General features: G+C 42.4%; 1 protein-coding gene across 1 annotated transcript in view; it reads left to right on the plus strand.

The window, feature by feature from the left end:
• PARP8 (poly(ADP-ribose) polymerase family member 8) overlaps nt 1-6750 on the plus strand; it is a 141071-nt gene extending 134321 nt beyond the window's left edge. The window contains exon 27 of the mRNA XM_026649083.2: nt 5749-6750. Coding sequence (XP_026504868.2) covers nt 5749-5785 — 37 coding nt within the window. The 3' untranslated portion in view covers nt 5786-6750. The remainder of the gene's footprint in view (nt 1-5748) is intronic.
• Nucleotides 6751-17435: the final 10685 nt, after the last annotated feature.

Raw genomic sequence — 17435 nt, forward strand, 5'->3', positions numbered from 1 at the left:
CAAAATAATCCTCACTCAAAAGGATAAAACTGAAGTTCTCTAGAATAAAAGTAGAGTTCTCTAAAGGGCCTCTTTGGAACCAGGCCATCTCTGGAGACACCATTAATAACCGGTGGCACTGCAGCGCAGTTTAACATCTTGCACCAAGGATGATTCCTGGAATTGATCCATCTACATGGAGCAGTTAGGTAGTGTGAAGGGTCGGACTGCACAAATGCAAGGTAACTCAGAATTGAGGCTGGACATCTGGACTGACCATCCTTCCTTAGTTCCTCCTGCTATATATACATGTATGGCTGAACTGGGAGGAGGCTGAGCTGAAGTGTGTGATGAAACATAGAACATGTGATGAAATGCTGTACCTAGAAAAACTGAGGGGAAGTAAGGAGTGGGCTATGCAGCAGGGAACAAGTCCACAGAGGAGTCCTGCAGTGGCTAAGTGGAATGATGGCCCACCATTTCAGGGGGCCTCCTCAAATATGGGATGTGCAACAAGTAGGTGGGGCCAAGAGGGGGTCGGAGCCACCCTAAGTGACATACTTCTCCCTCCCCGCAGTTACAGCAGATTCACAGCCTAAATTCTGCTCTGGGGAGACTGAGTGTAACTAGGGCAATGAGCCAATTTCAGTGTGCATACTGGACCTCCTGTGCCAGCCACATAAGGAGTACCCATAGATGCTACAACTTTTGGGGGGAAGAGGGAACATTTCTCCATCTTTCAGGCAGGATGGAACAAAAGTGTCTTTTCCTCACTCCTTTCCCCAAATCTCCCAGACCCCCAACTACAGCTTTAAGCCTGTGACCAAGTAAAAGCAAAGGAGGTAAAGGGACGGTAGTTCTAATCACAGCACTGTTTCCCCCAGTCCCCACGTATGTACGTCCCAATGCTGAAAAGGCATAACAAGTGGGGCTCCGCAGGGGTCTGTTTTGGGACCAGCTCTTTTCAATATCTTCATTAACGACTTAGATATTGGCATAGAAAGTATGCTTATTAAGTTTGCGGATGATACCAAACTGGGAGGGATTGCAACTGCTTTGGAGGACAGGGTCATAATTCAAAATGATCTGGACAAATTGGAGAAATGGTCTGAGGTAAACAGGATGAAGTTTAACAAAGACAAATGCAAAGTGCTCCACTTAGGAAGGAATAATCAGTTTCACACATACAGAATGGGAAGAGACTGTCTAGGAAGGAGTACGGCAGAAAGGGATCTAGGGGTTATAGTTGACCACAAGCTAAATATGAGTCAACAGTGTGATGCTGTTGCAAAAAAAGCAAACATGATTCTGGGATGTATTAACAGGTGTGTTGTGAGCAAGACACGAGAAGTCATTCTTCCGCTCTACTCTGCGCTGGTTAGGCCTCAACTGGAGTATTGTGTCCAGTTCTGTGCACTGCATTTCAAGAAAGATGTGGAGAAATTGGAGAGGGTCCAGAGAAGAGCAACAAGAATGATTAAAGGTCTTGAGAACATGACCTATGAAGGAAGGCTGAAAGAATTGGGTTTGTTTAGTTTGGAAAAGAGAAGACTGAGAGGGGACATGATAGCAGTTTTCAGGTATCTAAAAGGGTGTCATAAGGAGGAGGGAGAAAACTTGTTCACCTTAGCCTCTAAGGATAGAACAAGAAGCAATGGGCTTAAACTGCAGCAAGGGAGGTTTAGGTTGGACATTAGAAAAAAGTTCCTAACTGTCAGGGTGGTTAAACAATGGAATAAACTGCCTAGGGAGGTTGTGGAATCTCCATCTCTGGAGATATTTAAGAGTAGGTTAGATAAATGTCTATCAGGGATGGTCTAGACAGTATTTGGTCCTGCCATGAGGGCAGGGGACTGGACTCGATGACCTCTCGAGGTCCCTTCCAGTCCTAGAATCTATGAATCTATGAATGTCCTCTGTCCCAGTGTGTGTCCACTCCTGTCTTTGGTCTCGTATCCCCAGTAGGGAGTCCATACTCACTGGTGAGAGAGCTGGACTCTTTCCATTGCCTCCCACGCTGGCTAAGTCTGGCACTCTCTTCTCTTCCCCTGGGGGGCTGCTTAACAACTGAGAGCCAATGGTAAGACTTGTCTTACCAATTGAAAGCAGAGGTGCTGCCAGACTTAGCCAGTGGGGAAGCCAAAGGGAAAAGTCCAGCTTCTCAATTGCAGGGTGCATTCACTGGAAGTGGAGAGAAATGTCTCCTTCCCTCAAGCCCGGAGCACATGGGAGGATGTAAACTTCACCTACTTACACCTCTCTCAATAGGCACCCTCTGTTGGTGAGACCAGCCCCTAGGAGAGTGGGAACACAACAGGACAGAGGACATTGGGAGGTACATATGATCTGGGGGGGAAAACAGTGCTGGGGGCACATGGGGACAGAGAACACGGGGTACACTTACCAGGGGATACAAAACGTTGTTGGGGGTGTGGTCAAACACTTGGGGATGGCATAGAATGTGGGAGGGTAACCAGGAGGTTGTATGGGAACACAAAGCATGATGGGGACATCAGGGGATCCAAAATACTGCGAGAGGAGGGAGGTCAAAACACTTGAGGGATACAACATGGAGCATGGGAAGTTGCACAAAGCGCAGGTCAACACCAAGAGGGACAGAGTTATAGTGTGGGAGATACATACAGATACATTGTGGGAGAACACACAGTATTGGTGGGGTACAGAGTCTCACAGAGCATAAGAACAGAGTAAGGACACTGGGGGAGACACAACACTAGGGGGTACAGAGTAGTACAGAGCATAGGGGACACAATGTGTGGGGAACACAGAGCACTGGTAGGGTGCAGGGTAGCACCGAGCTTAGGAACAGAGAGATGGGGACAAAACCTGGGGGAGGACATACAGTTGGGTGAGCAGTATGCAGAGCACTATATGTGTAAACAGCCATGGTCCTACATGCAAACACAGACACTCGTATGATATAATGTACAGTGTGGTGCTGCAGGGCAGCTTTCAGGAGGAAGGGAATCAAACTCCGCCCTGGAGCCAGCTCTTTACGGCCCTCAAGTTTTGGGTCCCAGCAACTTCATTGATTCTGTCCTCCTCTCCACACCACCGGCAGAATCATTCTTTTTCTAGTGTCACCTAAAGGAGTCTGAGCCGCATGGTGCACTCCTCATTGGGATGGGGACTGGGATTCCTATGGAATCTCCTCTCTGCCCTCCACTCACTCTCCCACTGTTGCCCTCTGCCCCCTGCAGCCACCTGCAAGACTTGAGAGACTGTGCTAGTGCTGAGTGACTCCAAAGGAACTGTGGAGTTGTTCCATTTGCTCATTCCCATCTGTGGGCTGTGGCCCTTAAAGACAGTGTGTGGTCTTGAATTGTCAATCTTAACCCCTTTGATTTTGTTTTTGCAGGTCTTCTGTCCCCCCCCCCCCCCCATTGCTCCATTACTGTTACTGTGGTTGAACTTTTACTTGTTTAGGTGGATAGTAATTTTTTTAAAGCCTCGTGCATACAAACTAAGCGTTAACAGTAACTTTGAAAGGAGTAAGGGCCTGATCCTGCAAGGTTCTGAGAGGTGCTGTGACTTCCTATTGATTTCAGTGGGACTTGAGAGCACTGACCACATGGCAGAATCAAGCCCTGACAGCGTGCGGTTTCTCTTACCATCATTATTTTCCTTATCTCTGCAATGCACCTAATTCTGTAAGAAGTGCTGTTAATTATCCCCGAGGAAGCAAATTAGTTCTGAAGGCTGCATGTTCGTGATCAGGAACCCGAGCCTGCAAAGCGCTAATCACCTCCTGAGAGACCACAACTCCCACTGAAATCACTCAGCCTTGTAGGGTCAGGGCCTCGGAAGGTAGAACAAGGGAAAACCTCCACATTATGAGTAGTGGTAAAATTAAATTGAAACTCATTTTGAAACCCAATAACTTCATCTTTTTTTTTCGGACAGGAAAATATTTTTGAGTGCTATCGTATCTATGAATGGAAAAGCGTCCTCAGTTACTTCCTTTAAGGAGAACGTTGGCACAGTCAGCATGTCCCCTCCCATAGTAAAGCCCGAGGGAGGCGCCTAATAGGTAGAAAACTCTCTGTGAGGTTCCTTTTGTGGGATTTCTCCCTGATGGTTCCATCTAGGGGGTGGAAGTTGCCCTCCCTCAAGCCCTGCAGATCCCTTGAGATCTATGCGGATCTCAGGGGATCTGAAAAGGCCAAGGCCATCTGTACAAAGGGCTTGTGCTGCCTATGGAGCTCTGGCATTTCCGGCCCCCTAGCAGTGTAGCTCAAAGGGAGCTGTGCAATCAGACACATCTGCTACCCTATGGAGAGTTCTATGTGGGGTCTTGGGACAGGGAACCTCTGTCTACATTATGTGACCCCAAGTTGTAGACCCCAGAAATAGGGGGTGCAGTGGAACTAAAATTAAACTCATAATATTTCACCACAATAATAAAATGTTCACCACAGGATCCAATTTTTGGTATCAATACTTTTACACCAAGACAGGAAAAATATTTTTTTAAACCTCTCCTAAATTCAGCCAAGACTTTAGCATTCAAGGGATTAAACACTGTGGGCCATCTCCTTAGCTGATGTAAATCGGTGTAGCTTCATTTTCTTCAACATATCCACACCTGTTTACATGATCTGAGACTCTGGCTCGGTAACTCTTAATGGTTTGTGTAACAATCTGCTTCCAAATATTTTATGGAAACACCATCAATGACTCCATACTTTTTTTACACTTGTATTTTTTTTTAAACCTTTGAAAAACTGTTTACTGATGCTGTATGATTTTAATGTTATAGCTGTTGGTACTAAAAGTGAATCTGATGAACAATGCTAAGATTATAATTTCTTTCATTGTTAAAAAGATAAGACAATTTCAAAAGGAAGACTTTCTGCTTAGGTCAAGGGCACTACATTTGTAAACAATTTTTACCACTGAAATAATAAGCTTTTTCGATAGTTGTTGTTGAGTACAAAGTAGGGGAAGAGAAGCAATTCAATACATGTGAAGAGGTTCTCTACTAAAAAAAATAATAAATGTAAAAATGACCTAATCAGTTAAGCATTAAATTTATTTTAATGGATTTTTTTTTCTTGGCTCAAGAAAATTTAAGTCAAGCAAGAAAAAGTATTTGTCATGAAATTTTGTCAAGGAGGTAAATGTGCATGACTAAAAGCTCTCTGGTAATCTTAGCATTTTCAAACAACATGAAGGCTTGGGGGGTCTGATCCTGCAATGTGTTGAACGCCCCATTCAAGGTGCTGAGCCCCCTCAGCCCTCTTAGGATTGGGCCTTTGATGAACAAATATAAGTGTTGTTTATGTGTTAGTCATGTCTTGTTGTCACAGTAAATTTTAAAAGAGCTTATGAAGCAAAGGCCCATTTCAAATGAGACCATCATGTAGAATTCTATGCATCTTTAAATCAGCAAATCTGGGTGGATTTTAGCAGGGCTAAACTTGTATTTAATTTCATTATTGGTAATACGGTGAAGTCAACAGCAATCTTGATAGTTAATGGGATTAAGGAAAGGCTATAAATTCAAGTCCCTGTTAAAGAACCTGGGCATCCTTCATCAGTTAATATGAGTGAGCCATTAGAACTGCCTCTTCCTGATTGAAGAATACAGTCATGTGTATTGTACATCCTTATAAGAGGGACACTGTAAGAACCTAACTAAAATAGACTAAATTTCAGGTTGTCTCTTTGGGCACTTAGGATCCTATGACACTTTATTTGCAGAATTGAGGTGTTAATCTGATGTCCTGCTGAATTTCTTCATTACAGACACTACCTCAAGATGAAAGGCAAACTTATTGACTAAGCTAAACAAGGTCTTCTGTTTGAAGAGCAGTTAAAATATCACATGTAAGTCTAAAAAGTCGTTAAAAAAATCTCCAGTCTCCTCTGCCATGGTTGTAACTATACTTAGTTTCACCACTTGTAGTGCTCATGACTGTAAGGAAATTTATACTTCAAGTAATGTTGATAAATAATGGAGAGTTCTATTTCTGAAGGTTTTGTTCGGCTGGTTGAGTTTTGGGATATTGCTTTGGAAGTTTTGGATTTGTAAGTATTTTGCTCTTTTTCCACCATATTGGATATATGTGCTTTAGCTTTATGTTCACTAGCTGAAGCCACACCCACTGATGAGACCAAATGGAATAAAATGCACAGAGCTGCCATTTTAGTATGGTAGACTGAATACGAAAACCCTTTGGCAGTTTGTTCCTGCTAATTTTAGTCTGCCAGTGCAGCAGTGATGTATATTACTACCCATTAAACTTTGCATTGGGATTTTGATATGATATATTAAGTATACGTTTTTGTAGGACAAAAAAACCAAGTAGATTTTAGACAAAACATATCTAGAGTATGAAAAACTGTTGAAGAATAGATTTCATTAAACATTTACCAGCAAGTCAGTAAAAATGGAGTTCTTATACACAGGCATTCAGCATAATTTAATGTTCTAAAAATATTTTTTAAATTCACCCAATAATTACTGTACCTTTTGAGTTTAAAAAATGCAGCTACTCCTTTACGTAAACATTAAAATATGCCTATGTTTCTTTTAATTATACAGCCTTTTCTTCCAATAAATTTCTTGAATTCTGTGCACAAAATATTATTGCAGCCTGCTATTTAGCCTATGGTGCCTTAGAGTTATTACAAATATTTAACAATATGTATATATTGTAAATACTGCCAAAAGATCATTAAGGCCAAATATTTTCTCTATTCACTTTTTACTGCACTTGCTTTCTATTGCTATTTAAGCCTCCTTTTATCCAGCTTTGTAACAGTTATAACATTGTAGCCAATGTAAATGTTACTTTCAATAAATCTGAATTTGTTCAACAAGTACTGTGTTTTTGGGCACTATTTTGAGAACTCTGTTAGAGGGTTATCATTCTTCTCCTTAGCGAAGTCTGTTACTGTTTCTGCACTTTTGATGACCTCCACAACACTTAAAAGTTAATGCCAAGTTTTTTATGCTTATTAAAAAATATTCTCTGCAGTGACCCTTTTTTAAAAACACCTGAGATAGAAGTTAAAAACAATGTTGTGTCACCTTTAACTGACTACTACTTTGTGTTATATTATATCTTTGATTCAAAATACAGATATTGGATGCAGAGAGGGGATTTATATATTTTGAATGTACAGTACCATATAAAATGTATAGTTATAATGTCACAAGACACATTTTATGATATCTTTAAAAAAAAAACCTCTGTCCTGCATTTTGTGTAAAAGCGTGCATTTTCTGTGTGCTTTTAGGAAAAAAATAAAGACCCATATCATTCATAACATAGGATATGTTTAATGTATAAATGCACATCTGCAACTCATAAAATACACAGACATTTGTAGGAATGGTTATTAATTCAGTGAATGTACTATTGTTTCCCACTACCTACAAAGCTGAAGTAATTCTTGAGTTATTGGGGTGTATATGAACTATTATCTTTTGAACAGTTTAGATTCTGCTTGGTAACATTAGTAATATTACTACCTCAGATTACAGATTTTGGATTGAGGAATTGCGAATGGTCCTATGATTTTGAATTCCAAAAATTAATGTTTTATCCATATTTATTCCATATAAATATGTAGGAGAAGAAGCTTTCGTTGATACTTTAAAAAGTTAATTATTTTAATTCCAGTAGCATCTAGATTGGGGCCATATTGTACAGTTTATAGACACATTGTAAGATACAGCCAATACACCAGGGAGCTTAAAGTATAATAGAATAGGAGGAGAAAGAGAGGTACAAAAAGAAGCAGTGACTTGCCAAAAGTCACACAGTAAGGCGGTAGCAGAGCTAGGGCAAGAATCCAGATGTGAAATCCTGGCTCCATTGAAGTCAATGGCAAAACCCACATTGATTTCAGGGGAGCCAGGATTAAACCCTTTTTCCTGAGTAGAGATGGACAAAATTTTTCATCTGAAGCTTTTTTTGGTGAAAAATGTGGATTCAGCAACACTGGCCCAGTTTGTGAATTCATGTTGATTTTGCCAAATTATTTGTTTTGAAAAGAAAAAAAAACTGATATAAAATTCCAAAAAGGCAAAACATTTTGTTTCAACATTTTCTAAAGGAAACATTTAGATTTTTCAGTTCAAAATGACTTTAAGTTTTTAAATTAGAAAACGGATATTTCATTTCCATTTTTTAATTTAAAATGTTTTAAAATCCTCAAAATTGAAACATTTCATTTGACCCGAAATTATTTTTTTTAACTTTTTGATTTACTGAAAATTTCCAAAAATTGTGTTTTCATTTGGACCTGAATCTTTTTTTTAAATTGCCAGCAATCAGAAAAAATCCATTACAGACGCCCCCCCTGCACTATTTAGTGCAGATAAAAAGTATTCAGAAACATGGCAAACTTGCAAAAGTTTGGCATCAAGACAAGAGTGCCATGTGAAAGAAATACTAATGGTATGTTCTAAATCAACTCTCTTTTTAGTGGGCCAAGTATAGAGCTTTCCAAGCATAGTCTTCTCAGCATATCTTAAGTATTGCAAACATTTTCTTTCATATTCAGAGGGAGTGAAGCAGGATTCACCAAAAGGAAATTGAAGTCTCTGGTTTCGTTATAAGACACTTTTAGTAGTAGTACCATGTGTATCAATCACTAGCCTGAACAGATCGGATTTGAGCCTATACCACAAAACTGAAAAATGGTGCGGCAATGGGAATAACATTAGCAGCAGGAACAGCAACTGCTGCAGAGGAGTCTCCAGAGAACACGTCTGGAAAAAATACAGGAACTCCTGACTTAAGCTCTGTTCCAACAAAAGCCAGGGCTTATCATCAGCAAAGTATTTTCAATATGTAACTTTGAAAGTGAAAGCTTTCATTGTTTTGGAGAAATGAGAAGAAAATTGTGGTTGGTTAGATCAGAGCCACTGCCCTGTAGCTGAGTGGATCAATGAAAACCCACTTCATATACATCACTTCGGGCAATAGTCCCACTGCAGCTGTGTACAGAGGATGATGAACATCTCTCTTTCTTCCAGCAGATATTTGGAGTAATATCAGAATTACTGTTAAATTCGTGAACAAAACTATGTCACTTTCTTTGCTGCTGATCTTCTTCTGGCTTCTGTCCTGTGTGGTTATTTATATTTTTTTTAGTGGTTCATATTAGGAGAACACTCTAGAAAGATGGAAGAGGATGGGTTGTACTTATTTCAATACAGTGTCTGAAATATTTGATCATATTCCTTTCTTCACTCTGACTGTTGAATAGGTGATTTTGGTGATTAACCATACATTTCCTTCTAACCTCCTCCTTCCCCTCCCTCCCCTCCCCCTCCCCCTTTTTTTTTTGGCTGCTAACCAGTCAAAATTAATTTACCAGTACCTATAAATAGAAGAAATTATTGGGGGCCAAATCCTCAGCTGCTGTAAATTTTCACAGCTCTATGGTCAGTGGAGCTATGGCCATTCACAAGCATAGAGCATTTTGCTCTGGGTATTTCAAAAACACCTTTAACAAATACAGTTTCTTTGTATTCATTGTTTTGGTAACATGAGATCTAGTTTGCTTGCTTTTCTCCAACTACATATTGGGCTGGAGGATTTAAAAACTTGTTTTTGGTAATTCCCAGAAGCCAGCAGTACGCTCTTGTATACATGTTGCCATTTAGCTGACATGTTGTTCCTGATGTGATATTCCATCTGTATGAAATTGTGCTATTCCACTATTTGCCTCTCTATTATGATCTGCAATTCAAATGCTGTGCTTAGCAGGCTGACATGCAAATCTTAAATATTAGAAAGCGAAAGTCTCCGCAACAATCACTGACCTGCTCTTAGCTTAAACATTCCAATTCATGGCTACTGCTTGAGAGGGAACATATTTGTGACATTCTTTGGTGGACAATATAGATCTCTTTACCTTTTCCCCTCTCCGTCATCCTTTTCTGGGCAGGGGTGGTCCTTTCAATGCTTTCATCATGAAAAATTAGCAAGTTGGGCTGGGGGGGTGGGCGTGGAGTATTTATTTTTTTAATCACATCAGATTCTACATATCTAGCTCAAGCTGATGTGATCTGAATTTCCAATCTGTTTCCCTAACTGTCACTCACTCGCTCAGAGTTATCCTTATATTTGTATTTCAATGCTAATTTTTCAGTGCTAACATTGACATAAGGGGATGTGCAGTCATGAATATAAATGCTACTTCTGTAATACAAAAAGCATGTATACAAACCCATGGGTTTGGAAAGCACTTCTTTTATGTAAATATAAAAGCTTACTGAGTTCTAGACCACATATTTCTTCTTCGAGTGCTTGCTCATGTGTATTCCACAGTAGGTGTGCGTGCTCGCCACGTGCACCGATGCCGGAAGTTTTTCCCTCAGCAGTACCCGTAGGGAGAGCGCTGCTGCGACCCCTGGAGTGTCGCCTCTATAGCGCGTTATAAGGGGAGCCGCGCGCTCCCGCCACCCTCAGTTCCTTCTTGCCGCCAGTGACGGTGCATCGGAACTACTTGCTCCAGCTTTGCTGCAGCTCATCCCAGAACTCGTTTTGTTGTTAGTAGTACCTATGTTAGTTAGTTCAATAAAGTTTCAGTTTAGTTAGTTAGTTAGAGTTCGGGCCAGGGCATGCCCCAGGCCCCAGGGTTTAAATCATGCGAGTCTTGCAGGCATTCGATGCCTAGAAGTGACCCGCACACCATCTCCGCTGCCCGGGCGAATCTCACATCAGCGACCGCTGTAAGATCTGCAGATCCTTTAAACCCAGAACAAAAAAAAGAGAGAGACATTAGACTTCGGGACCTTCTCATGGAGTTGGCACTGGCCCCAACCCCAGTACGCCGAGCGGAATCGGCACCGGGCACTTCGTCTTCGGTGTGCAGCAATCTCCCAGCATCTTCCGGTGGCCGGCACCACTCCCGGTCGAAGAAGCAGAGAAAGGCTCCGTCCTCTCAGAGGCGTCAAGAGAAAGCAGGGGGTGAGGCTAGACCCGTGTCGGGCAGCCCCAGTTCCAAGCGGAGCAGCCCGGTTGCGTCGACTTAGGCCTCTCCGGACATCCAGATGCCTTCGACGCTGGAGGCCCTGCAGGTGGCCAAAGACATTATAACTCTGCAGGTACCTGGGGCACCACCAGATCCCGGATCCTGCTCTAGATGCAAGCCGCTGCTGGGCTCTCGACAGTCGACGCCGACCCGATGCAAATCCTGGTCAGGGGACTGCTCTCAGGCCCGCTCGCCGCTCAGTATCCGGTCTGGACACAGTTTCCGGCCTCTGCTTTCGTCACCCATCAGGTTGTCTGGTCGGGTGCCGTCGGAGCGGAGCTCCAGACGCCGCTCCACGCCGAGTAGAGAGTATCCCTGGGAACTCACAAACTCAAGGGATGTGGTCAGCCGTGGAGCTGTCCCTTCACATAACTGTCAGGGAACTCAGGGCGATACGCTTAGCCTGTGTGGTGTTCAGCTCACAGCTACGCGGCAAGGTGGTCAGAGTACTCACGGTCAACACCGCCACGATGTTTTACATCAACAGGCAAGGCGGGACGAGGTCCTCGGCCCTCTGCCGGGAAGCCCTCAGCCTCTGGGAGTTCTGTATAGCCCACGACATCTCCCTGAAGGCTTTCCACCTGCCAGGCATCAACAACACACAGGCCGATAGCTTGAGCAGGGTTTTCTCCTCCCAACACGAGTGGGTCTTCGCAACTCTTTGTTGCTTCAGCCGAATGCAACCGATCTCCACCCAGAGGCTTTCCCGGTGGATTACATCATGCATCCACACATGCTACGACCTAGCAGGGGTTCCCGCACCATCTATTGTAAGGGCTCACTCGACAAGGGCTCAGGCCTCGTCGGCTGCCTTTGTGGCCCATGTCCCTATCCAGGACATCTGCAGGGCCGCTACCTGGTCCTCAGTACACACGTTCACGTCGCACTATGCGATCGTCTCCCACGCCAGGGATGACGCTGGTTTCGGTAGAGCTGTGCTTCAGCCAGGGCATCTGTGAACTCCTACCCACCTCCATCAGACATAGCTTGCAATCACCTACTGTGGAATACACATGAGCAAGCACTCGAAGAAGAAAGGACAGTTACCTTTTCCGTACCTAGTGTTCTTCGAGATGTGTTGCTCATGTCTATTCCACATCCCGCCCTCCTTCCTCTCTGTCAGAGTTGGTCCAGCAAGAAGGAACTGAGGGTGGGGGGAGCGCGCGGTTCCCCTTATAGCGCGCTATAGAGGCGCCACTCTAGGGGTCGCAGCAGCGCTCCCCCTACGGGTACTGCTGAGGGAAAAACTTCGAGCACCGGTGAAAGTGGCAAGCACGCACACCTACTGTGGAATAGACATGAGCAACACATCTCAAAGAACACCAGGTACAGAACAGATAACTGTCCTTTTTGTTCAGTGTTCTTATTATATTTGTGTGTGTGTGTTTTGTACAACACCCAGACATCTGTAATCAAAGAATGAGAACTTTCCACAGCAATGTTGTGTGTTTAGCTACTTGCAGTACAACAGGAAATTATTTTGACATGTTAGAAAGGGTCTGTATGTTATTGTATCTCACAATGCAAACTCCTTTTAAATGAGCTGTTCAGATGTAAAAGTGATCAACATAAGAGCACTCAAGTGTATCCCATAGCATGTAGAATAAATCACTACAAAATTATCATGACCCTACTTGATAATATATACAATGCATATACATTGCTACCCATTAAGAAATGTGTGATTGTCTAGTTATAATGCTTAACAGTCTCTTTTTTCCTTAATAATGACATTCCTGTATCTAAGGTTTTTTGCACCAATAATATTTGTTGAATAGACAGGTATTGTATATGGGGAGCAAGGAGGTTGGTCCAAAACAGCATGAGGAAAAGGGCAAGGACAAGGCCAAATAATTAATTGTGTATATGCTACCTGCGCTAAGAATTGCTTTTTAATCTAGGCAAAATTGGTAGAGTAAATTTAAAATTCCCTTTATGTTTAATGGCAGCTATGCCTTTAGAGAAGTTTTAGCTTGTATAGCCGTCATGTACTCATCAGATCCTTTCTGCTTTGCACTACCGGGGTCATATATTCCCACTGATGAATGTTCTTGAACCATTTCCAGTTTTGGTCAGAAACAGTCTTTTTCATCAGCAGCCTTGTGCTTTCCACCTATTTTCCTTAATCAGATATTTATTTGAATTTCAAAAGCAAAGATCTCTTTATTTTAGTAAAGTCTGAGCTTCCTTTTGACACTTCTTTGAGTAGTGATGGAGTAAAGGTTTTGGTTCCAGACGTGGATTGAGTTTATTGTGAGTCCCCTCCAAAGCGCTAGTGTCCTACAACATGAGTGGCTTTTAATATACTCCTGGCCAACTGGAGTTTCTGTTTTCTAAGGAGAGTATTTACTGATTATTTGCATGTATACATATATAGAAAGTGAAATCCTGGCTCTACTGAAGTCAATTGCAAAACTCCTATTGATTTCAGTGTAGCTAAGATTTCACCCAGAATATGCTCTCGTTCCATCTAATGAGTTTCTGTGCATTGGCACCAGCAAGCAACAATTTTTCAGGCATCACAAATGGCTTCACCAGAAGCAGAAATCTGGACTGATTCTTTTGAGTCGGTTTTATCATCTATTCCCTGGGAATCCAAGGAACAACTTTGCACGACCCACTGGAACTAGTTGCTTGTTCATAGTATAATCCAGTGGAAACTTCCTTTATGCAGTATAAAAAGGGGAACTCCTGCACCCACCCAAGTCCAGTTTGGTAATTAGTATCCAAAGAATATATTTTCAATCAAACCTAGTGTGCATGAATGCTTTGGGGGGGAAACACCATGTACCACATCAACCTACCTCAAAATTAAACATATCTACAGTAAGAAAAGAAATGTACATATACTGTACAAAGCTAAGATATTTGTTCATCTAGACCTTGATCTTTTCTCCATTCAAGTCAATAAAAAGCTCCTATTGATGGTGGAAGATCAAGTATCCAAGGCCTGATTCTCCTCTTCTTTGCATCTTGTGTAGTATTTGTACCCAGGCAAAGTGAGTGCTACCATTCTGCTTTGGTAGCTGTGACCCTAGGCACCCCTGTGTTCACACCCTGCATACTACTGCAATGATATTTGTACAAAATAAGACTTCCGAGGTATAATTTGAAAACTAATAGCACTCTGGTCAGTAACTGCATTGTGAATTGTATGTGACAATGCTGTGTGTGGAATTAGGGATACTCATATTCTGCTTTAAAGTCTGTGACTAAAAGGTGTTTAGACCAGGCATCCCAGAGGAGTTGATAAACTAGGCCTAGCCAGATTCAATGGGCTATTCATTTGTATCAGCGATGGCAGGAAGAGAACACTTAAATAGCAAAATTGCAACAAGAAACATCATATTGGAACAAACTAGGGGACGCCTTAATCAGGATGGAGTTTGGCCCTCCTGGAGGGAATAGGAGACTGAATCCCAGGAAATCAATTTGACTCTTGAAACATAGGCAGATTTTGAGATATAAGGACACAGACAAACTTTGGATTATCCTTTTCTTGAGGAGACAAGGAAAACCAGCACCTTGTACTCTGTGGAGATAGACTCATAGACTTTAAGGTCAGAAGGGACCATTATGGTCATCTAGTCTGACCTCCCGCATGATGCAGGCCACATAAGCTGACCCACCCACGTTCCCTTAACTCAGCTGTTGAAGTCTCCAGATCGTGATTTAAAGACTTCAAGTCGCAGAGAATCCTCCAGCTTGCGACCCCTGCCCCATGCTGCGGAGGAAGGTGAAAAACCTCCAGGGCCTCTGCCAATCTACCCTGGAGGAAAATTCCTTCCCGACCCCAAATATGGCGATCAGTAAAACCCCGAGCATATAGGCAAGATTCTCCAGCCGGACCCTCATTTTACCAGCGATGGCACGTTATTGCCTAATTGACTAAAATCACATTATCCCCTCAAACCATTCCCTCCATAAACTTATCTAGCCTAATCTTGAAGCCAGATAGGTCTTTTGCCCCCACCGTTTCCCTCGGAAGGCTGTTCCAAAATTTCACCCCTCTGATGGTTAGAAACCTTCGTCTAATTTCAAGCCTAAACTTCCCCACGGCCAGTTTATATCCATTTGTTCTCGTGTCCACATTAGTACTGAGCTGAAATAATTCCTCTCCCTCCCTGGTATTTATCCCTCTGATATATTTAAAGAGAGCAATCATATCTCCCCTCAGCCTTCTTTTGGTTAGGCTAAACAAACCGAGCTCCTCGAGTCTCCTTTCATACGAAAGGTTTTCCATTCCTCGGATCATCCTAGTGGCCCTTCTCTGTACCCGTTCCAGTTTGAGTTCATCCTTTTTAAACATAGGAGACCAGAACTGCACACAGTACTCCAAATGAGGTCTCACCAGGGCCTTGTATAACGGAAGCAGCACCTCCTTGTCCCTACTAGAAATACCTCGCCTAATGCATCCCAAGATCATGAATTAGCCAGATATTACTGGGAAAGGAAGAATGGTGAGAAAATCACCTTGAATAAAGATGGTAGCTAAGTTAGGTCTTAGTCATTAGAAAGTTTATTTTTACTTGTATTTGTAACCATTTCTATCCTTACTCCTTGGTATCACTTAACCCAGTGATTCTCAAACTTTTGTACTGGTGACCCCTTTCACATAGCAAGCCTCTGAGTGCGACCCCCCTTATAAGTTAAAAACCCTTTCTAATATGGTTAACACCATTATAAATGCTGGAGGCAAAGCGAGGTTTGGGGTGGAGGCTGACAGTTCGTGACCCCCCATGTAATAACCTCACGACCCCCTGAGGGGTCCCGACCCCCAGTTTGAGAACCCCTGACTTAACCTATGTCCTTTTGCTAATAAACTTGTTTTGTTTTTACTCTAAATCAATTCAGTGCTGTGTTTGAAGGGAAGGGTGTGTTTAGTCCAGTTAAATTAATAAGCTATAATGTACTGACTCTTTAAAGGAGCAGTGAATATAATAGCTTCAGTAAATGCACAGTGATAGGGGCTGTGTGTTGTAGAGAATCACCTCAGAGGAGCTCGGGGGCTGGAGTTCACTGGTTGTTATCTGCTAGGCAAGGTTTGGACTGGGAGAGGTTGAGGAGTTTGCTGGTGAGGAAGACAGACTGGTGTTGCAGTTCGCTGACACACAGTCTCATCTCTAGCAAGGCTCACTCTTGCTGAGGCAGAGAGGTAACACAGTGGCTTATATCTCTGGTTGTCATCAGCAGCATATTACAGTAGCATTTTACACACACTTTGCCCCAGTGTAAGTGACTATTCAAGGTGTAAGGCAGTGGATAACCAGGCCCTATAGTAGATTGAATATCGATATCAAACAAGAATAGTTTGCATTCTTTCCCACCCCCAGCTCATTTTAATGTTCAGTGATGAATTTGGTGTACATGAAAGCAAGGGACCAATTATTGGCATTACATTGTCAAGGACTTTCTAAGCTTCCAAACACTGCTGTGTCACTGCACCTCAATCTTTATGGGCAATTATGCCGATTTATTTCAGTCCTTCTCTGAACAAAGACTACTCAATCATGTGGGTGGTTTTATGATGTGAGCCAACTTTCACTGGAGACTTCTGACTGTGGAGACCACCACACTTATTTTTATGTGAGATCTAAACAGGATTCAAACCCAAACCTCCAGAAGTAAAGTAAAGAGCTTGTGATTTAACACACGCCATCTGACTAGCCCCTAAACAAGGATTTGATTAAACACTCTTCACTTTTCTTTTCCCTCCAGAAATTTTCTCGGGGCAAATAACTTTAACAAAAAAACTTTTCAAACTGTAAAAGCCATTGCTGGTTAATCACAGCTGTGTCAGTTTAAAGATGTGATTTCCACAACTTAGTCCTGTAGATTTATGATGCCCTCTATGATTTTTATCCCTCTCCCTCCCCCCACATTATGAATGCCACATTTCTCATGAGGGCCATAAAAAGTTGAAAGGTATAGTAGCAATATGCAATGCAGACTTCCCTGCACCCTTGTGCTGGTCCACATAAAATCTGAATTGAGGTAGTCATTTCCTGAAGTTATTAATCAACCTAATGTGATCACTTGATGAAAGTCATGCTGCACTGTTTGGATATTTTGAAGGAGTTTTTGTTTTTTTGTTTCATTGAAGCCCTTCTGTTGTGAGCTAAATGTGTTCCTTTCTTTCCCAGCTATGTTCAGCTCTTGTCCATGTGGAAACTTTTTGTTTATGTTGTGGTATCAATTTAAGGCCCACTTAATCATGTGAGTAACTTTAAATGACCAGCTCCATTTGAACTCAGTGGATCACCCCTCCAGAAGTAGGACCTCAGTCTGGTAAGGGAAAGGAAATTTCTGAGAGGATCCCCAAACAGAGTTTCTCCCTGATTGTTGAGTGGGTGGGTAGAGTTGCCCCATGAGGAATGAACTACTAGGTCTGCCCATCAATCTAGATCCTGGAGAATCCGCATGATGTCAAGGCCCTC

This window comes from Terrapene carolina, unplaced genomic scaffold (genome assembly GCF_002925995.2).
Source record: "Terrapene carolina triunguis isolate 2854851 unplaced genomic scaffold, T_m_triunguis-2.0 Scaffold69, whole genome shotgun sequence".
In the NCBI taxonomy this organism is placed as follows: domain Eukaryota; kingdom Metazoa; phylum Chordata; order Testudines; family Emydidae; genus Terrapene; species Terrapene triunguis.